The sequence below is a fragment of the Taurulus bubalis genome, assembly GCF_910589615.1.
Source record: "Taurulus bubalis genome assembly, chromosome: 11".
In the NCBI taxonomy this organism is placed as follows: domain Eukaryota; kingdom Metazoa; phylum Chordata; class Actinopteri; order Perciformes; family Cottidae; genus Taurulus; species Taurulus bubalis.
In genome coordinates this window covers 27,921,470-27,944,219 of record NC_136599.1, presented here as the reverse complement: position 1 = coordinate 27,944,219, position 22,750 = coordinate 27,921,470, and the positions used below count along the sequence as shown (strand labels likewise).

General features: G+C 42.1%; 1 protein-coding gene across 1 annotated transcript in view; it reads right to left on the bottom strand.

Moving 5' to 3' along the window:
* The window catches only part of atp2b3b (ATPase plasma membrane Ca2+ transporting 3b), a gene marked incomplete at both ends in the record, with an annotated part of 62,880 nt that overhangs the window by 13,917 nt on the left and 26,213 nt on the right, over positions 1 to 22,750 (bottom strand). The window contains 15 exons of the mRNA XM_079226727.1: positions 3,076 to 3,267; positions 4,205 to 4,311; positions 4,416 to 4,503; positions 9,324 to 9,503; positions 10,643 to 10,801; positions 11,637 to 11,712; positions 12,352 to 12,458; positions 14,949 to 15,083; positions 15,224 to 15,333; positions 16,552 to 16,684; positions 17,305 to 17,447; positions 17,594 to 17,665; positions 18,171 to 18,335; positions 18,458 to 18,499; positions 20,799 to 20,924. Of these exons, the coding sequence (XP_079082853.1) occupies positions 3,076 to 3,267; positions 4,205 to 4,311; positions 4,416 to 4,503; positions 9,324 to 9,503; positions 10,643 to 10,801; positions 11,637 to 11,712; positions 12,352 to 12,458; positions 14,949 to 15,083; positions 15,224 to 15,333; positions 16,552 to 16,684; positions 17,305 to 17,447; positions 17,594 to 17,665; positions 18,171 to 18,335; positions 18,458 to 18,499; positions 20,799 to 20,924 (1,835 nt within the window). The remainder of the gene's footprint in view (positions 1 to 3,075; positions 3,268 to 4,204; positions 4,312 to 4,415; positions 4,504 to 9,323; positions 9,504 to 10,642; positions 10,802 to 11,636; positions 11,713 to 12,351; positions 12,459 to 14,948; positions 15,084 to 15,223; positions 15,334 to 16,551; positions 16,685 to 17,304; positions 17,448 to 17,593; positions 17,666 to 18,170; positions 18,336 to 18,457; positions 18,500 to 20,798; positions 20,925 to 22,750) is intronic.

The following is a 22,750-nucleotide window of genomic DNA, read 5'->3' as shown; positions in this document are numbered from 1 at the left end:
CTGTACGGTTTCACCATGTCCTGGATGTAGATTGGACCCGATCTGTTCGGAGCACGGTACGCAAGTACCAATGTTTTGAAGCGGATGCGGGCGACCACCGGTAAGTGAGTGGAGGAGTGTGGGTGAGTTTCAGGAAGTTAAAGACCAGTCGAGCTGCTGCATTCTGGATGAGCTGCAGAGGTCGGATGGCACTAGCAGGTAGACCTGCAGGAGGGAGTTACAGTAGTCAAGGCGTGAGATGATCAGAGCCTGGACCAGAACCTGTGCCGCCATGTTCTTGCTCTATGGGCTGTGGATGCCAAATATATATACGTATATATATATATATATATATATATATATATATATATATATATATATATATATATATATATATCCATCCATCCATTATCAGCCGCTTATCCGGGGTCGGGTCGCGGTGGCAGCAGGTTCAGCAGGCCGACCCAGGCTTCCCTCTCACCCGCAACACTTTCCAGCTCATTCTGGGGGATCCCGAGGCGTTCCAAGGCCAGCCGGGAGATATAATCCCTCCAGCGTGTCCTCGGTCTTCCCCGGGGTCTCCTACCAGTTGGACGTGCCTGGAAAACCTCTAATGGGAGGCGTCCAGGAGGCATCCTGACTAGATGCCCGAACCACCTCAGCTGACTCCTTTCGACACGAAGGAGCAGCGACTCGACTCTGATGTGATATATACGTATATATATATATATATATACGTATATATATATATATATATATATATATACGTATATATATATACGTATATATATATATATATATATATATATATATATATATATATATATATATATATATATATATATATATATATACGTATATATATATATATATTAGTGCTGTCTTATTAGCGAGTTATTAACGGTGTTAACGCTGTCAATTTTATTAACGGCGTTAACGCATTTGAATTTTTCTGGCGAGCACCACGCCGGATGTAGCTCAACCGGAAGCAAAACAATAGGCACGCCGTTTGGGCTTGGAAGCTAGGCTAACGTTACGTTTGAAATGAATGAATGGTGAGCGCGATACGGCAAAATGAATGATAAGACGCTAATGAATGGAAAGTTTACTTTCAAGAAGTTGTCAGATGGTTTCCTTGTCTTCCTCTGTTTCCAGCCTGCAGCCTGCTGCTTCCAGTGCAGCTTGTTTTAAGGAGAGCTTTTATCCAATCAGATTTCACCTATATCTGTTGTACAATAAATACCGCCTGCTCCCGGTTAGACAGCAGGCATATGTCCAAAACCACGGCCCGCCACTGCCGTAAAGACCGTAACTTTAGCGTTAAACGGTGCACTATGCAACTTTCGTTTCAACTATTCTTTGCCTTCAAAATAAAAGCACATTATCTCAAAACAGGAAACCAGATACTTTTTGCTTACGGCAGACAAAAAACATGCGACAAAAACAACAAAATTGATTGACAATACTGAACATGACTGTTTATGTTGTTCCTTGATAAAAGACAAATGTTTCTTCTGGTACCTGTTCAGAAAAAAAAAAGAAAACTGATTTACATACTGTTGTTAATTTGCTGTTCCTCCAAGAGTGCCTGTTAAATAACAGCGTGCAATACACTAGCTTTTCATTCATTTTTTAATTTTGCGCATAATGCAATTAATCGCAGAAAAATCATGCGATTAATCAGTTAAATGTTTTCATCTTTGCCCAGCCCTAGTTTTTACCTCTGCAGTAGCATTGTCTTGATGTATCTATGGTATTGTTTTTATTGTTTTTATTAGCTTAATATCGTTCCTTTGATCGTGGCTCGTGCTCTTGAGTGTGCAGTGTTTAAGTGCCGCAGTTTTGTTGGATTGTTTTGACATGTTTTGTTATAGCTAAATGTGATGGTTCTTGTGAATGTGTTCTTGTTGATGTGGACTACATGCATTGTTCGAGGCAGCATCCCGTCATGCGTGTATTTATGTATACGATATCAGACGGCACAGAAGGCCACTGATATATGTTATAGCGGGCTAACTTACTACCAGCTGAACCGACAACACTCACTGTGCTGAAGCTCAATGACAGAAGCAGCAGCGGAGTAGTAACGCTACAAAGCTTTTGTAAGGAGTAGCATTAAAACTATTATATTCATCCACACACTCATGCAAAAGCACATTGCTCTCACAGGAAGAATTCAAATGCAAACAGTTTTTTGATCACAGTGAAATGCTGTTTTTGAAAGGCTAAATGCCGACAAATATGGATTCAAGCAGAATATTTCATGAAATATGTTGTGGATTGGAAATGATCACATCTATCTTTTTTTAATACATTTTTAGTTTTGGACACGTAATATTATTAGTGTAGTCCGATCTTCTGCAACTCTGCAGAAATACCAGCTTCACATAAATACACATGCAAAAATAATAACATCAATACTTAAAATGTACCAACATGTACTTGTGTATGTAGTTAGCAGCGGAGCTATGATGGTGGTCAGATTGTTGCCATTATCATTGGATCTGCTGGCTATTGTCTCAACTGCTAGAGGAACTTATCGTTTGCTCCAAATAGACGTCACAAAGTATTGAGGGCTTCAAAGACCCTGGTGACGCTTGATGTTGCTGATGGTTCTTTTTCACGTTTGTTATGTTTCATATTTGGGACCATGGTGTTTACTTAATTGTAAGTTAAATATCAATATGTGTCAGTTTTTTGTTTTGTCTGATCATGTTCTGGATAGGGAGGGGGTTACTTTAGAGGTGAACAACTTTTGCTCTTTATGTATTTAACTTTCCATATAAATATATTGCAAATAACAATAAATCCACAAAAGCATACGCAAGTTGATATTTCTTTCATATCAAACATATGCACCTTCCACCTAGAAAAATTCCTCGTTTGTGTAAACATTCCTGGCAAATAAACGGTTTCTGATTCTGATTCTAAATGTTTCCATGTGTGTCGGGACGTCTCTGTTATATAGTGCTGCTGTAAAAATGCATAAAAAGCACTGTAGCATTGGCCTCGTCTAAGCAGCTACAGCATGAGTGCTGTTGGCTGAAGTGTCGGTTGTATTGTGTGCATGTGTGTCAGTGTGTATCCATCCGTCACCTGGGTGATGCAGGCGCCGGTGAAGGCCACGATGACAGCCACTACGTTGACCGTGAGCTGAAACTGCAGGAACTTGGAGATACTATCGTAGACATTTCGTCCCCACATCACCGCCTTGACAATACTGCTGAAGTTGTCATCAGTCAGGATGATGTCAGACGCTTCTTTAGCCACGTCAGTTCCCGCAATACCCTGACAGAGATGAGACAGAGTGAGGAGGAGACTGAGACATCCAAATGAGTTGAGTCAGTATCGTGCTTGGAGTGAGTAATTGTGTGACCAAACACACATTATTGTATTCAAAATAAAATACAATATATTTAGTCTTTTTAAATACATTGTTAAGCATGTATTATTTTATTTACAGGAAGACAAACATTCTAAAATTCCTCATATATACTTGAATGTATTTGGTATCTTAAGTCATTAAAGGGATAGTTGTGATGTTTTGAAGTGAGGTTGTATCAGCTACTTCTCCATACTCAGTGTATTACTACAGTAGACAGGAGCACCAGCAAAGTAATGTACTACTGTGATGTATTTTAGATACCAAGTAGAATCAATACCAGGTAAATGTACGTTATATTTAGAATATGTTCACCGCTTTACTTTGCTGTCAGGCAGCTCTTTCTGACGGAGAACTGAAGCTGTTCTCTATTTTCTCTTCAAAGACACCAGACTCCTTTGACAAAAACAGTTTTTGGTTAGCGCTGCCTCGATTGGTTGGTCTGTTAGTGTTACTTTAGTGAATCCAAAAGTCCGAACTAACCAAAGTCACGCAAGTACACAAACAAACAAACCGATGGAGGCAGCGGTAACCAGATGAATGTTTTTGTCAAAGGAGTCTTGTATCTTTGAAGAGAACATAGATAGCCGCTGCAGTTTCTCATTTAGAGAGGGCTGTCTGACGGCAGGGAAAAGCTGTGAAAATATTCTAAATATAACGTACACTTAAACTGATGCTGGTACTCCTGTCACACTTCAAAACATCCAAATGATACCATGAATATATTTATGATACATAGTGTTCTCCAAAATGGGATTCATATACTTTGATGTGAGATTATTGTAGCTACAGAAAGGTTTCAACACCAAATAAATATGAATGGGGAATAATATATCAAGTTACCATGGCAAAGCCCACATCAGCCTTCTTCAAAGCTGGTCCGTCATTGGTTCCATCTCCTGTTACTGCAACGACCTGTCTTTGTTCTAGGGCGGTGCTGTCGATGATTCCTGGACACAAAAGAAAGATAGGCTCCCGTGTGTGTGTGTGTGTGTGTGTGTGTGTGTGTGTGTGTGTGTGTGTGTGTGTGTGTGTTCATAAACTCGAGACTCACCTTTGACCAGGGTGTGTTTGTCGGTTGGCGAGGATCGAGCCAACACGCGAAGTTTGGGCCAGATTTTGTCAATACGTTCCTGTTCAATCTGATGAATAACATCGTAGAGAAACTATTAGCTATCCTCTTCTCTCACTAGATGTCACTATTGGTCCAGAGTCTTGGATGGAGGATAAAGCATCAAAGAAGAACTGTAAAATTGGCTCTTATAAAGAGTCACTGCCAAGTAGATTTTCACATAAGAGGACGTTTCCCTGGTGTTTCAGCGCATAACAATAAAACAAGTACTTTTTTTGCAAGTACTGCAAAAACGTTCTCAGTATGAAGTATATAATATATGTGTGAATGTAAGGCAAAGAGACAGATGTTCATGTGGCGTGTATATGGGTGGGGAGATGAGAGTCAGTGTCCATGAGGCAAGCTGTATCTGTCTTGCAGTTTCTGTTCAATACAAATGATAAAGGGAAATGGTTTTGATGAAACAATGCTTGTTGGCTTCAATAGTGTGCAAGAACTACAGTAGAGGCAGGAAGATCAGTGGTGATATGGGATGGGAACCTCCAATACTTGTCAGGATTTGAACTGTGAATATGCCTTTAGTTTTTATCTTTGCACGATTCCTTTATTTGTTAGGTTTCCCAAAGAGCTTACAGTATAAGAGTGGATGTGGTACTAAAGTACTAATTTGAGGTACTTTGCTTGAATTAATTCATGTATGCAACTTTATCTCTGTACTTTTTACTGCACTACATCTCAGCGGTAAATATTGTACTTTTTATTTTATTACATTTGTCTGACAGCTTTAGTTACTTTTCAAAGGACAGTTTTTAATCCCTTTCCTATCCGGGTAAAACCATGTAACTCCAGATGTGTTGATGAAGGATGAAGTGTTCCTTTATGTGTTGATGATGAATGTTTGTGATAAACTGAAGGATAAAGTGTTCCTTTATGTGTTGATGATCTAGACTATGACTCAGACGCACTGAACGCGCAGGTAGAACATCCACGGCCCGCCACTGGAGCTCATAGTACCATATTACCCCACTAGAGAGTTCATAGTTCCATATTACCCCACTAGAGAGCTCATAGTACCATATTACCCACTAGAGAGTTCATAGTACCATATTACCCCACTAGAGAGCTCATAGTACCATATTACCCACTAGAGAGCTCATATTACCATATTACCCACTATAGAGCTCATAGTGCCCACTAGAGTGATCATAGTACCATATTACCCACTAGAGAGTTCATAGTACCATATTACCCACTAGAGAGCTCATAGTACCATATTACCCACTAGAGAGTTCATAGTACCATATTACCCACTAGAGAGTTCATAGTACCATATTACCCACTAGAGAGCTCATAGTACCATATTACCCCACTAGAGAGCTCATAGTACCATATTACCCCACTAGAGGGCTAATAGTACCATATTACCCCACTAGAGAGCTCATAGTACCATATTACCCCACTAGAGGGCTAATAGTACCATATTACCCCACTAGAGAGTTCATAGTACCATATTACCCCACTAGAGAGCTCATAGTACCATATTACCCACTAGAGAGTTCATAGTACCATATTACCCACTAGAGAGTTCATAGTACCATATTACCCACTAGAGAGCTCATAGTACCATATTACCCCACTAGAGAGCTCATAGTACCATATTACCCCACTAGAGAGCTCATAGTACCATATTACCCCACTAGAGGGCTAATAGTACCATATTACCCCACTAGAGAGCTCATAGTAACATATTACCCCACTAGAGAGCTCATAGTACCATATTACCCACTAGAGAGTTCATAGTACCATATTACCCACTAGAGAGTTCATAGTACCATATTACCCACTAGAGAGCTCATAGTACCATATTACCCACTAGAGAGCTCATAGTACCATATTACCCCACTAGAGGGCTAATAGTACCATATTACCCCACTAGAGAGCTCATAGTACCATATTACCCCACTAGAGAGCTCATAGTACCATATTACCCCACTAGAGGGCTAATAGTACCATATTACCCCACTAGAGAGTTCATAGTACCATATTACCCCACTAGAGAGCTCATAGTACCATATTACCCACTAGAGAGCTCATAGTACCATATTACCCACTAGAGAGTTCATAGTACCATATTACCCACTAGAGAGCTCATAGTACCATATTACCCCACTAGAGAGCTCATAGTACCATATTACCCCACTAGAGAGCTCATAGTACCATATTACCCCACTAGAGGGCTAATAGTACCATATTACCCCACTAGAGAGCTCATAGTACCATATTACCCCACTAGAGGGCTAATAGCACCATATTACCCCACTAGAGAGTTTATAGTACCATTTTACCCCACTAGAGCTCATAGTACCATATTACCCCACTAGAGAGCTCATAGTACCATATTACCCCACTAGAGGGCTAATAGTACCATATTACCCCACTAGAGTGATCATAGTACCATATTACCCCACTAGAGGGCTAATAGTACCATATTACCCCACTAGAGGGCTAATAGTACCATATTACCCCACTAGAGAGCTCATAGTACCATATTACCCCACTAGAGGGCTAATAGTACCATATTACCCCACTAGAGGGCTAATAGTACCATATTACCCCACTAGAGTGATCATAGTACCATATTACCCCACTATAGAGCTCATAGTACCATATTACCCACTAAAGGGCTAATAGTACCATATTACCCCACTAGAGAGATCATAGTACCATATTACCCCACTAGAGCTCATAGTACCATATTACCCCACTAGAGGGATAATAGTACCATATTACCCACTAGAGAGCTCATAGTACCATATTACCCACTAGAGAGCTCATAGTACCATATTACCCCACTAAAGAGCTCATAGTACCATATTACCCACTAGAGAGCTCATAGTACCATATTATCCCACTAGAGGGCTAATAGTACCATATTACCCCACTAGAGGGCTAATAGTACCATATTACCCCACTAGAGGGCTAATAGTACCATATTACCCCACTAGAGTGATCATAGTACCATATTACCCACTAAAGGGCTAATAGTACCATATTACCCCACTAGAGTGATCATAGTACCATATTACCCCACTAGAGCTCATAGTACCATATTACCCCACTAGAGGGCTAATAGTACCATATTACCCCACTAGAGTGATCATAGTACCATATTACCCCACTATAGAGCTCATAGTACCATATTACCCACTAAAGGGCTAATAGTACCATATTACCCCACTAGAGTGATCATAGTACCATATTACACACTAAAGGGCTAATAGTACCATATTACCCCACTAGAGTGATCATAGTACCATATTACCCCACTAGAGAGCTCATAGTACCATATTACCCCACTAGAGTGATCATAGTACCATATTACCCCACTAGAGAACTGTGCTGACTGAATGCAGGGCTACTTGTGGCTCCTAGAGTATTAAAAAGTAGGATGGGAGCAGAGCCTTCAGTTATCAAGTTCCTCTTCTGTGGAATCAGCTTCCACTTTCAGTCCAGGGGGCAGTCACCTCATTTAAGTGTAGACTGAAGACTTTCCTCTTTGATAGCGCTTAGGACTGACTCAGGTCTATAGTTAGAGCTGACTCAGGTCTATAGTTAGAGCTGACTCAGGTCTATAGTTAGAGCTGACTCAGGTCTATAGTTAGAGCTGACTCAGGTCTATAGTTAGAGCTGGCTCAGGTCTATAGTTAGAGCTGACTCAGGTCTATAGTTAGAGCTGACTCAGGTCTATAGTTAGAGCTGACTCCGTCAGGAGAGGGAGAGTTATGTTAGTGATAAACTGAAGGATGAAGTGTTCCTTTATGTGTTGATGATGAATGTTAGTGAAAGTAATTGCTAGTTGTAGCACTAATAACTAATATATAGTCCTACAGTGTAGTGTAATACATGTAACATAAAGAAGCACTTAACCAACTAACTACAGCCCAATTATTAATAATAATAATAACTTTATTTATACAGCACCTTTAAAAAGAAAGTCTACAAAGAGAAGCAAAGTATAGTTATACATAAAGTCAATACCGATAAACAAAAAAGGACCATAACATAAAGACAATGAATACAATAAACCCCCCAAAAAATAAATAAATAACAAATCGAAAAGAAAAATGAATAAAATAAACAAATACAAACAGGGGAACAAAAGAACTGCACAAAAAGACATAAAAGGACAAAATTACAGCAATTCTATAAAAATGGGTTTTAAGAAGTGATTTAAAAGACGTTATTGATTCTGCAAGCCTTATCTCCACCGGTAGGTCGTTCCAAAGTCGAAGGACCCTAATGGTCTTTTGATAAAAATGAAAGTTTAGAAATTGGCCTAAAATTTGATAAAACAGAAGGATCAATCTTAGGTTTCTTTAAAAGAAGTTGGACTATAGCATGTTTCAGAATAGATGGGTAGGTGCATTGGCTGGAGGGCCAAGTATTTTATTGATTATAAATAGCTCCCTATTAAATGTAAGGGAGCTATTTATAATCAATAAAATACATGGCCCTACAGTGCCGATAAGCTCTTTAAGAAATTTAGTGGGAATAAAATCAAGGCTGCATGTGGTTGAGATAAGATATGGACGTGAAAAAGAAAACAAGATAGGCTGGAGTGTTTTCTATTTTCCAAAGAGAAGCGTATCAACCGGTACGCATTACTTGTACACATTAATCAGTCGGGCAGTAGAATAGAGGTTAGAGGAAGGCATTATGTCAGCGTGGTTATCAAACAGGCAGCCCTCATTACACATTTGTTAATATTCATTCTTTCTTCATTCTTATTCACTACAGCAATAGGACACTTCATTTGAATACAAAAAGGAACCATTATAAAAATGCTATGACAGTTTACTCTGCACTTAACCCACTGAGACCCCAACTCACCTCTCCTTTCTCGTTCCTGATTCGTCGGTTGAAGTCTTTTCCCTCGAGACAGATAAAGTCATCCCCAGGGTGGATGATGCCACATTTAACAGCAATGGCCCTCGCTGTGTCAATGTTATCACCTGTCACCATCCGCACCGTGATGCCTGCGCGCTGACACATTCGGATGGCGTCAGGCACCTGAGAGGGACAGGAAATGTGTTCACACAAAAACCCAATGCCAACGATGAAACTCAGTGGAATGCAGATCTCAGCCTCCTAAACAGAGAAGAGTTGAATCTCATTCAATTGTGCCTCATGATTCGCTTCTGGCCCCAACACACATTTAGAGGAATATAATCATCTTGTATTGCATCTGATGTTACATATCAAGTAAGTAATTAATCTGCAGATGTTTGGCTTCAAAAGGAAACCAAGCTGGATGTCAGTTTTTAAAGCCAAAATGTTGCCTCAACAGACTAGGTCAGGCTTCTTCTTGCCTAGTCGACTGCTGGAAACGTCTTTTGCTTCTGAGGCAGCTGTCAATCACTTGCGACCTCCGATTAAGAGGAGTGACTGCAGTCAATGACGGTATAAATAGTCAATAACAAATTTTAAAAACCCTGATGGATAGCGGCCCACGATAGCCACCTCGCCTGAACCAGGGAAACCAGGGCACCCTCCCGGAGCCAGACCCAGGAGGGGAGCTCACCGGCGAGCGTCCGGTGTCCGGGCCTTCGCCCATGGAGCCCTGCTGACCCAGACAGGGAACATCGTGGGGCGGTGGAAAGAGCCGTTTGAGGAACTCTTAAACCCGGCCAACATGTCCGCCTGAAGACAGGGGGGGTCGCACCCATATCCCTGGCGGCAAGGTGCCGGGGCTGGATGAGATCCACTCCGAGATGCTGTAGGCGCTGGACGTTGCTGGGCTCTCTTGGCTGACACGCCTTTTCAATGTTGCATGGGGGTCGGGAACAGTGCCCATGTAAATCACTCCATTAGAAATGTTAAATCACTGCAACCACAATAGGTCCTTGGGCATGCAGTCATAAACAAGCACAAAGGATATGAGGCAGATGGGTCCAGTTTGTAACATTAGCTGAGGACATGTGTGTGTGTGTGTGTGTGTGTGTGTGTGTGTGTGTGTGTGTGTGTGTGTGTGTGTGTGTGTGTGTGTGTGTGTGTGTGTGTGTGTCTGTGTGCATATCAGAACTCATGATCTTCCCAAAGGCATTCCCTTGCTCAGATAATACTTTTATAAATACAGGTTACAATGACATATTATGGAAAGCCACAGTAGCAGCTGAAACTCAAAGCACACACACTCTACAGAACCCTACCTCAGGCCGCACAGGGTCCTCTATCCCAACCACAGAGAGGCAGGTCAACTCTGTCAATATCTCGGCTTCGTTTTCCCATTCCGGCTCCGGGTTAGACGGCAGGTCACGGTATGCAATGCAGATGGTCCTCAACCCCTCACATGCCATTGGCTCAATCACCTAGTTATAAGTCATTATTACAAGTTTGGTCAGGAAGGCCTTCACAAAATCTACCACAGACTGCTTAACTTACTGATTACAGACATGTTATTTACATTCCAATATCTGATGCAGACAAACTGGATGAAACTGCTCGCATATCTTTTGTCAGATTACTTTGTGGGAATGCTCTCTGACACAGCTGTAAGGAAAAGACCTCCAGCCTACTGCAGGCAGCAACCAGAGCTAAAAGAGAGTGAATATTGGACCTACATTTATCAGGTGGACACAAACACCAGTTCTAATGACTGATAATGTTGCTCTGCAACTGTTGGATGTGTAAAAAAAAAAAAATCACATTTATCGAATAGACCTAAGCTTCATTCATAACGTTGGCATTCAAATTCTAAATCACCATCCCAATGCTGTGCAGCTTATTTGTTTGTGCTATTCATTGTGTTTAAACCCGGCATTTCTACACAGGCTACACTAATATTATTAGGGTTCTACTATTTGTGGATTTAGTGCGTAGGATTGATTGTGACTAAACATTTCCAAAGTCAAAATGTATTGAAAAAGACAATATTCACATTTTTATCGAGCAAAGGTTTCTGCTTCAATCCATATTTGTGGACAGTCACCTTTAACTTCCAAAATCTAATCACTTCATCTTTGAGTCCAGATGGACATTTGTGCCAAATTTGAAGAAAGTCCCTCCAAGCTTCACTGACATATGGCGTTTACGAGAATGGCCCGGAGAGACAGGAAAACACCATGACTCCGGCCACAGCAGAGAAGTGACATTCAGCACAGCCCTTTGGAAGACATTGTTCTGCTTTTAGTGATTCAGTCTCACCTGTTTTACCATCTCATCTCTGTCACGCGGACGGAATGTGCGCGCCTCTCCATTGGCATCGAGGATGAAAGAACACCTGGACACAGATAAAGGACCGGATAAATACTATGGGGTTAGTTCAGTCTCAATAATGACAAATGCACACAGAAAGATTCACAAATAAATCAAATTTACAAATGTACACAGAAGGGTTTACAATGATTTAGATAAATGTAAAAACAAAAAAATCACAAATATATTTCTGCATTTTGTTTGTGAAAATGCATTTTTTTCAATATGGACCTATCCGTAGCCAATCAGATGTCGCCCTCATTTTCAACCAATCACATGAGTGCAGCGCCCCCCTCCCCTACCCACGAGGCGGTGCTAGTACTAGCACAGTTAAGATGTTGGATGTGTGTACCAGACGCCATTGTCTGACTGATCACCTCCGCCAATTCCGTAACTGTACGCTGGCATTTACATTTATATAAATCATTGGAATGTATTTGCAAACCCTTCTGTGTGCATTTGTAAATTGAATATGTTTGTGAATCCTTCTGTGTGCATTTGTCATTATTGAGACTGAACTAACCCCATAAAATACTCATTAATAGAACATATTTTGTCTCTTACTTTTGAACCCAGTCCCCAATGAACTATCTTTTCCTTATTCATGTGATCTAATGTTTCGCCACAGACCACCTCCGCCTCCCCATCCTCTTCTAACACTCACTTCTTCAACAGGATCTCCGAGGCTCCTTTGCTGTAGAGGCGGAAGGAACCGTCAGGCAGCTTGATCACCGTACACATGGATTTACGCACTGAGTTGAATGTATAAACCTGAGAGAGAGAGAGAGAGATTGTCTAGTATCTCTATTACTAAATCAATTCTGTTTACGGCTTTACTGTTTATCAAAAACTTTATCAAAACAAAAAAATAAATAGTAAAGAAAACAAAAAGCACAAATCACAAGTTCAGAACCAGAGCATTGTCTCTGACTGAACACAGAACGTCCGTCAGAGCCCAAATGTTCACAGAGAGTTCTGTGTTTTCTGTCAGTCTGTAAAAACCAAACCCCGTCAGCATTCAACTCACGTCCTCTGACCCTTCACCCCTCACACGTTTTTCCCTTGTTTTCCAAATTGCTAGTTTGGCCAGTCCTGAAAGGAAGTTCATTAGTGTGTGTATATGTTTTTTTTTTTAGCAGAGTAGTTTGGACCATAGATAAATAGACAGAAAGAAAAGTGTTCTCGTAAGCCCTGAAACCACATCTTCAAGAGTCTCACCAGTCTGGAGCACTCAAAAAACAGATGGTTGATGATTTCTGTCTCAGCGCAGAAAGGACAGCCGTCTCCTGAGCCAGGAACGATGTGCACCAGATACCCATTTGTAATTACGGACCCATGTACAACCCTCCACTGGAGATCTCCTGTCCGTTTGTCTATAGGAGGTTTGTACAGGGACTGCAAACAGCCTCCTGGGGAGGATCCCCTGCCAAAAAACTCAGTCCACCTCGATACCCTCACCCCCCCCAGAGAACGCAAATTAGAGACCTTCACAACGACCTGGTACATTGCTTTCTCAAAATGTCCCAACTGGGGTGTCTTTAGAGACAGCAGGATGCCCTCCTCATCCTTCCACTGTCCCACAGCAGGACAGACAACTAGGGGTGGAAAGACATACTCACACTCATCGTCCCATTGGTGAGATAATGTGGGGTCTCCAACAAACGCTCTGAGGACTCCTGGCAGAGAAGCACAGACCTCCTCCACCAGCCTGAGCAGCAGCCTGCTGGACCGGATGTTAATCAGCTCCGCTAGATGAGGGATAGAAGTCTTCATCAGATGACCCAGCTTCACACAGCCGGCCTCTCTGAGTCTGGATCCCAGGCGGACCGACACCAGGACCTGAGACATAATGTAGCTGCTCCCGAACAGCGGCTCCTCAAAGAGCCACATCCCTGGTGTGGTCACAGCTCCCCGGTGGACTGTAACAACCTGCCACGCGTGTAGACGGACTAGTAGAAAGGTGTCAGACCCGTTAAATCCACTGCCTGGAGCTGAAGTAGGAACAGGTGTTTGTCGTACCCTAATTGTCCAGCCCTCCTCAGCAGCACACAGGCAGTATCCGTCCATGGCAGGCCGAAACTGTAGAGCAGTCTCTGAGCAGTCTGCAGTCTGAAGGCTTGGATGTGAGATGCGATATCCACCAGGCCCTGCCCTCCCTCCTGGACCGGCAGGTACAGCACCGCAGCTCTCAGCCAGTGAAGCCCGGACCAGAAAATGTCACAACTGCCCTCTGGATTCCTTCAATCAGGCCCTGTGGTGGAGGCAGGGCTACCGGTCTGTGCCAAAGGGTCGAGGCAACCAAGTTATTGACAATTAGGACCCTCCCCCTGTAAGAGAGCTGAGGTAGCAGCCATTTCCATTTAGACAGCCTGGTGCACACTCTCTCCATAGCACCCTCCCAGTTCTGTTTTTGAAACTCCTCTGTTCCCAAAAAAACATCCAAAATCTTCAAGCCCTGCCTTCCCCACCTGATGTTTCCGGTTAGCTTTGGTGTTTCTTTGCTTAACCAGTGCCCAACCTGCAAATCTTCACTTTTCCCAAAGTGCTGAAGATGTCCTCTGAAACAAAACAAAACTGCTACCTTAATGTCATCAGCATATGCTGCCACCACCAGCGAGGGCCGCTGAGGCAGCCCAGGTAACATGAGTCCTGACAGGCGGGATCTCAACCTGTTAAGAAGAGGCTCAATTACAATGGAATATAGCTGTCCAGAGGTAGAACATCCCTGCCTGATGCCCCTTTGGACACTCTGGACCTGAACTGGACAGCTCAGCGCACTCCCCACCTTCAACAGACAAGAAGCTTCCTTGTACATCAAACCTAACAGTGACACAAACCCTTCACCAAAAAGCCCTTAATGTCAACCCTATCAAAAGCCTTCTCTTGATCTAATGATATAACACCAACATCAATATTATACACTTTACAAAGGTCCAACAAGTCTCTCATGAGAATTTTTTTTTATCCATGATGGATCTATCCAGTACGCAGTATGACTGGTCTCTGTGGATTATAGTCTCTAGAAAATGTTAACCAGATCATTAAACAGCACCATGCAGCAGGCTGAAGGCAACAGAGGAACACAGGATCTGTGCAATGAGGAAATAAGCTAATTGGGAGAAGTAATTATAACATGTAGTGCATTTGTGAAAAACAATTAAACTATAAAATAGCTATAACTTTTAATTATAAAAAAAATAAAATAAAATCAAATAATAAAAAAGGAACTAGTGAAGGTGGATGTGGTGCATGGTTCCCTACCTTGTACAGTCGCTCCTCCGGGATCTGCTCTCTGACCGGGGCATAGTCCCGCTGCAGGTCTAACACAAACCCCAGCAGGCCACATTCGGTCTTGTTGCCCACCTGCTTAGCCAGGCCCCCCTCCACATCAGGCGGCTGATGCAGAGACAGGTGGAATCAAGTTTGAGGGTAGATTAGAGGGAGACAGAGAAGGAGACACAAGATGGATGAGGCAAGAGGAAACGAAAGAGGATGACATTTAAAAAAGGCAGGACTACTGAAGAGATAAAGCTCACTAAGATCTTGGAGGTGTAGGCGCTGTTGATAGCGATAGCGTTGACTAATAGATCCAGTGTCCGGGGGTTTATCTGTCCAGGGTCCGGGACCACACGGTGGTGCACATCACCTGGGCAACAACAAGCTCACTTTAATCCACATCCTTTATAATCTCTGTATATTGACCCATCTGTGACCTGCAAATGGAAATAGCTAGCAATAGATGAACCTGCTATCGAAAGGAAGTTTAGTTATATGTCCCCAGAGACTTATGCTGTGTTCACACCAAAAGGGTTGCAAATTTCCACAACGTTTTTTTTTGTTGACTTTGTGTTAATTTGCTTTTTCGCTGCGGAAAGGGGGCGTGGCTTTTCTCCGTGAAAACAGTTACCATTTCTGCCATTCACCATTGAAATTGCTTTTCTACTTGTTTCCGGTTTTTAATGCTCAGCATTCAGAGGGATTCTTTTCATAGCATCCTCATGTCCATCTCCAATGCATATTCTTTTTAAAGAAAAGCTTTTTTCATTTAATTTTGTAATCTCTTTGTATTTACAAGTAACAAAGGAAGCAATGCCAATGCTATTCATTTGTATATAGTTTTTTCAGGAGACAAACAATACTAAAACAAATATACCTTTGATAACAATAACTATGACAAAATGTTTTACTATTGTTGTCGACAAATAAAAACTAAGTGATACTGTGAAAGATGGATGAGTGGACAGTTGAACTAGTTTTAAAGCAAAGTCTGAATCAACGACATGCATGCATCTGTAAAGTCCAGCTCCTGATTAGTACAACAGTACCCTCCTCCACTGCCTAAGTATCTCTTCTTCAGAAGTTGATCTCGTATCTGGACCTGGTGCACTGCCATTAATAAGAGGCATCTTGCATTGAGTGGCCTTATGTCTCTGACGGTAATGTGATCTGACGTACCCAGTTCTTCCACTCGGAGTTCAACACAAAGCAGCCACACAACAGCTGGGACGAACCACAAACGCTTCTCCTCTCAAGCTACACCCAGAATGTGAACGGCCTTTTAGTGAGTAAGTGAGTGAACTGAGTGAGCGTTTCTGAGTCGGCCTGTGGTCACCGCAGAGCAGTGCATTTACATTGATGAGAAGTAGACTCAAATCAACAGTCAACAGTTTTTTTTTCACAGTTTCCACCAGGCTAAAAACAAAAGTTTTTTCAAAATCTAATCCTTTTGCTCAGCATTTATTCAATCTGAGCATTGCCTTATGTTTTCATTAGAGTGAACCATAGATAACACAGATACTAAATAAAGACATGCTTGGTCATTTTAATTTATTTATCATTATGTATTTCATAAATTTTTGCTCACCTATGTGAGTCTGCACCACAGTCATGCGGTTGGTGGTGAGGGTGCCGGTCTTGTCGGAGCAGATGGCCGTGGCGTTGCCCATGGTCTCGCACGCATCCAGGTGGCGGACAAGGTTGTTGTCCTTCATCATTTTCTACAAATGAGATAGTGATGGAAAGCAGAGGGATGGATGGAAGGGTGTGGTGGGAGGCAAGAATGATGGAGTCGGGGAGGGCAGGAGGACAGAGGCAGAGAAAAATGGATTCAGGGGTGGAAGGAGAGAGGGAGGCACGGCAGTCGAATTTTCTTTGTGCAGTGCATATAACTTGCTATGAATGGCTGTTTTCATTGACAACTTGAGTGAAGAGGATTTATAAAGTGGACTTCATACAGTGTTCATTCCTGAGTTTAAATCCCGACTGCTATGTTGATTTTGTTAATTTTGGGCGCTAAGCTACGCTAAGTTGCTGCATGTCCACGGCAATAATTGAACTCAGAACCACATGTATCAACATTTTTATCATCGCCTCTCTTCCATCATCTGGATTTTGACTGCACGACAGTCAAAAAGCACAGCTTAGAGACATGTTAGTGAGGAAATCCAACTGAGACTAAAAGACAGGAGAGTAAAAGTTGGATTTTGAAAGGCGAGGGGACAATGGATTCCTTCACCTGGTAATCTCCGGTGGGGTCTCTGTGCACAGTGGTGAAAGAGCCAGCAGTTCCTACATTTCCATTTGCTAAGCATTCAGTACATTGGACACGTGGGTCTACCTTGACAGAGTAAGCCAGAGAGATGGTGACAGCGAGAGGTAAGCCTTCTGGGACAGCCACGACCAGCACAGTGACTCCGATGATGAAGAACTTGACAAAATACTGGACGTAGACCGGAGTGCACTCTGCCAGCCACGTGTGACCTGCAACACACACCACTCTACATATTGAGAGAGAGTCCAACTCAGCAGAGTGGTAAATATCGAGACTGTAAAATGTGCCAGGAAGTGAAAGAGGTGCATTCTGGGATAGTACGTGTGTCCTTTCAGGACGTTGTTTACACACAGACCTTCAACAACAAACGTGTTGATGACGAAGAACAGCACCAAGATAATGACGGTGATGGCCGACATCACCAAACCTGTGGGGATTCAAAGAAGGGAAGCCGTCAATCAGACTATCTGTCTAATATCTAATATCTATGAAAGATGCGCTCGAACAAAGACATTCTGAGTCACTCATATGATTACGTCAACTAATCCATTTCTAGTTTCTCTACAAAGAATCCCCCAAAACTCTAAATCTTGTGTTTACCAAAGATGTGCTCGTAAATTGTTTGGAAATAAATTATTTGGGATGAAAAAGCATAAAACATGACTAATTAATGGCAGGAATCCTGGTCGACTAAGAGGGGAAGAGAATGAAGAGCCACACGGTGCTTCATCATCCACTTCACTTGTGCTTTCACTTATAGCACTTTACATGTCTGTTATTGAGCAACAAAACATCCTTCTAAGTATGAATCTTCCCACCTTATGTGCAAAGTTTCACACAACTCCCACAATTCATGCATCACACTCATAGAGCGCATTGCCCCAGAGAGAACTCCACCTGTTCATGCTTAGTGGAGACAGACATTTCTTTACCTGCTTTGCCGATTTGAACAGCTAGTTTGGTGAGCTTGCCCTGCAACACACTCTTTTCTTTCTTTGGAACACTGGTCTTCTTCTTCTCTCTGTCCTCTACCTCCCCTCCCTCTGCACTTTTCAGGGGTTGCATCTCCATGGCAACACCCCCGTCCTGCTTCTTGGCTGAAACACACACAAAAAAACCATATATGTGCTCTCTCCTGCACCATGTCTGCAGATTAAGTAAGCTCCTCCTACATCCAAACCAGGCTCTCCACACACATGCACAGGCCAGGGGCCTTTACCTTTGTTCTGATTGTTCTCTACAGCTCCATCAGGTTGTTTTCCTGAGAGAAAGGGAGGTGGACTTAGACACATGGGTACATAGAAAGTGTTCACATGCTGAAAAAACTGTCCATATTTGTGATTTTATGACAGCTAAAGACACACTTCCAGAGACAGAAACACACAAAGTAACAATACCAAAGGGAAGAATAATACAGGTTCACACATCTTCATACACAGGGTCAAGAGGCTGAAGACATATTTCATAAGTGTAAGTCCATCATAGGTCACGTTCACTGCACTGTGTGCTGGGTTCCATTCATTGTCTGAGGAAAGGAGCGGGACAGGCAGACAACTTTGTGCTCACATACCATTGGTGACTGTGCTGAAACTGGCTTCTGTAGAGATGAGCAACTGAGTACTGTCCTCTGTTTGGGGAATGTGTGAGGAAGGAAGGTTTTGGGGCAACGAGAGGATTTGGCAAAAAGGGAAAACAAAAGAGAGCAAAGCGGGAAGAATAAAAAACTCAAGTAGTGAATGTGTTTGTATGCACAACTGTGCTAGCATTATACTTGTAGATGGCTATATACAATGTCAGAGTTGAACAGAATATAACCTCAATCTCAAATGAGAGACAGTTCAAAGAGAACACTATATAACCCCAAAGTAACCCACATTGCACGAGGAAAAAAACTAACAAGTTATGGCATTTGTAGAAGTCGTATGATTAATGTATTAGCTCCAGTAAATGACTGAATGATCTAGAGCTGCTGCACTGAGCGCCAAACATCCTAGTGTGCAACACTTTGGAAAACAAGCGATAAGAGTATATTTATTTCATAAAACAAGCACCATGAGCTAATTCTGCATTGTAAGATGCTTTACATGTTTCTCCTTTTCAAGATGCCAACAATACTGCACACATTCCCATGCATCAGTAGAGACATGGATAAGTGCACTGGTAATGATATTAAACTTAAGTGCTTCTGAAAGTATGTGTAGCCTCTGTTGTTGTCTCCAGCTCCACTCTGACTGCAGGGCCCAGACGAATGCTGCATGCATTGATTGACCAACCAACACTCAGCCTGAACCTCACTGGATCCCTCGCTCTCCCCTGCGCTTTCAATAATTGATTCAATCTTCAGCCTCTTTCTCTCTCAGATTAAGGGGGGAGGAAGGAAAAACAGGGGGAGCAAAAGGAAGGATAGAAAAGTGGAAGAGGGCATAGCGGTGGGGTAAACAAGAGACCGAGTGAGAGAAATAGAGAAAAATGGATACGCAGAGAGAGGGGGCATGATAACTAGAGGGGTGAAGAGGATGTGAGCTAAATTATCGATGAGGTTAAACTGGTGTGCTTCCTGTTGAAGCTCTTATCTGAAATCAGTTAGGCACCCAATTAATTCTACACACACACAGGCTGATATACATGTGCATGGACGGATTATGAGACAGCGGGCACAGACAGTTTTTTTGCATCTTTTTGTAAACCTTTTTGTATCTTTTATTGTTCGCATTTTGCCTGTTTTTGTGTGTTATTGTGGTTGTTTAGAGTCTCTTTGTAGTCATATAACACCTCCTTGTAGTTGCTTTGCATGTTTTTATAGTTGTTTAGAGTCTCTTTGTAGTCCTTTAGAGTCTCTTTGTAGTTGATTTGCATATCTTTGTAGTTGTTTAAAGTCTCTTTGTAGTCCTTTAGAGTCTCTTTGTAGTTGATTTGCATATCTTTGTAGTTGTTTAGAGTCTCTTTGTAGTCCTTTAGAGTCTCTTTGTAGTTGATTTGCATATCTTTGTAATTGTTTAGTCTCTTTGTAGTCCTTTAGAGTCTTTTTGTAGTTGATTTGCATATCTTTGTAGTTGTTTAGAGTCTCTTTGTAGTTGATTTACATATCTTTGTAGTTGATTTGCATATCTTTGTAGTTGTTTAGAGTCTCTTTGTAGTTGATTTACATATCTTTGTAGTTGATTTGCATATCTTCGTAGTTGTTTAGAGTCTCTTTGTAGTTGATTTGCATATCTTCGTAGTTGTTTAGAGTCTCTTTGTAGTTGATTTGCATATCTTTGTGATTGTTTAGAGTCTCTTTGTAGTTGATTTGCATGTCTTTGTAGTCCTTTAGAGTCTCTTTGTAGTTGCTTTGCATGTTTTTGGTATTTTACTTCCTCTACTTAATTGCATATTTCAAGAACAAAACCATGTGTGCTTCTGATATCTTACTAAGTATATGAGTCGATATGAGTCAATATGAGTCGAAAAATATATAAAGGTGCGGCATGTCTTTAACAACAATATCTATATCTTTCTCTCATTAGAGAAAACAATTCTGTCAATTTTCTGTGTCTCTGTGGTTTCTCTCTTTCACATACCTTTCTTCTCCTTCCCTTCTTCCTCTATTTCTCCAGCACCCAGGAGGGTGAAGATGATGCCCGTCTGTGAGTTGACACCTACAGCCGTCACCAGCATCCTGCCCGAGCCCTCCATCACATGGGTACCTAGTTTAGATTCAATTAAGAAATCAGTGGCGCTTGCAAATTAGCATCCTCAAATATGAACAACTTGTGATATTTTTTAGCAGGGTTCTTTGTAAGCTCAAAGCACCTTGCTAACCCAGCTGTAAGCTGGCAGCAGTTCCCCTGAACATAGGATGGATGGCCTGTGTTGCTTTCACCACTTGAGCTCAGCACAACACGATACATCATCATTTAGGCAGAAGAAAAAGGAAATTTGAAAAAATATAAATCCTTTTGGAGTGCACCCAACTCATCTGGCAAGTGGGTCACACTATGAGGAGTTTGGTCAAAACGTTTTGTAGAAGGCTAGTCTAGTTTTGGTTTTGAAAGCTATCCATACCTGGTCGTCTTAAAGTTCATCATCGGCCAAACAATGCTTTTCGTCTGAAGTTATGGAGATTTATTTTAATTTTTAATTCATTTTAATTTAATAGGAAACACAGAGATGCTTACCAAAGGTTTCTCCTTTGTGTTTCTTAAAAGTCACAAAGCTATTTTATTGGACATACGTCAACATACACTTGGGGCAGGATACACTACACCAATGATTGTCAACCACTGTGCCGCGGCACACCAGTGTGCCGTGAGAGATCATCAGGTGTGGCGTGAGAAAATGTCCAATTTCACTTTTTTCACCAAAAATATTATTTAGCTGCCTCAAATAATTTTCCATTGTTGAGTGTCTGAGCTGCAATATAGTGGCTGGCCTAGTAATTTCCTATAGAACAGGTCTGCCCCTTGTTCTGCTATTAAACAAACTAAACGGATGTATGTTATTGATCAAATCTACAAGACAGCTTGTCATTTCTGGGTCGCGTCTACAACTCTTCTCTGCTCTGTGTCGCGGCCAGAGGAGTTCCGCCCCGATGCACACAGTTGAGACACAGTGGACAGAGAGCAGCAAAAAATATGTTGCGTGCTTTTCACAATGGGATTTGCTGCTTTAAGCTATCACTATTTTAAGCTATGAGCTATCACTTTTAAAGCCTAACAGTTCATGTATTTGCAGGTCAAGACAAACAGCCTGCGGAGCTCCATCAATGACGTTTCTGACTTCACATATCGAGAGGCTATGGAAAAAAATTCCTCCAAAAGCCTGAAAAACACACTGCAGTGACAAAGCCTGCTCACTTTGTGGTTGTCATTCAACACCATGTTTCCTTTAATTCAGTATTTATCAAACTGGTGCGGTATTTGCATACTACTAACTCTACTTTCTTTCTCCATGGATTCGTGGCTGCCTGGATCCAGGGGGAGGACCCCGGTCCTCCCCCCTGGCCCTGCTGATACAACCATGGCCCTGCCGATGCAACTGGCCTGGAGCCGTCCTGCCAGCTGCCATGGCCCTGCTTTCTCCTCCCACTGCCCCTGGGATGCCCCTCCTCTCTACCTCCTTCTGCTTAATGGATCGTGGCTATCTGGATCATGGACCATGCATACTACTCATTATATGAATCATTTCTGTCACATTCATTGAATGTGCTGTAACTCCGTTACGTTATTCATTCTGGCCATATGACATCTATTGCTTCTGTCCATCCGGGGAGAGGGATCCTCCTCTGTTGCTCTCCCTCAGGTTTCTTCCACTTTTTTTCCCTGTGAAAGGGTTTTTACTATCTTTTTGGGGGAGTTGTTCCTGATCCGATGTGAGGTCCCGGGACAGGGATGTCATGTGTACAGATTGTAAAGCCCTCCGAGGCAAACTTGTATTTGTGATGTTGGGCTATACAAAATAAACTGAATTGAATTGAATATTTTTTTCAGGTGGGGCGCAAGAAGAAATGCTGGTTTCACCGTCCGCCGTTAAT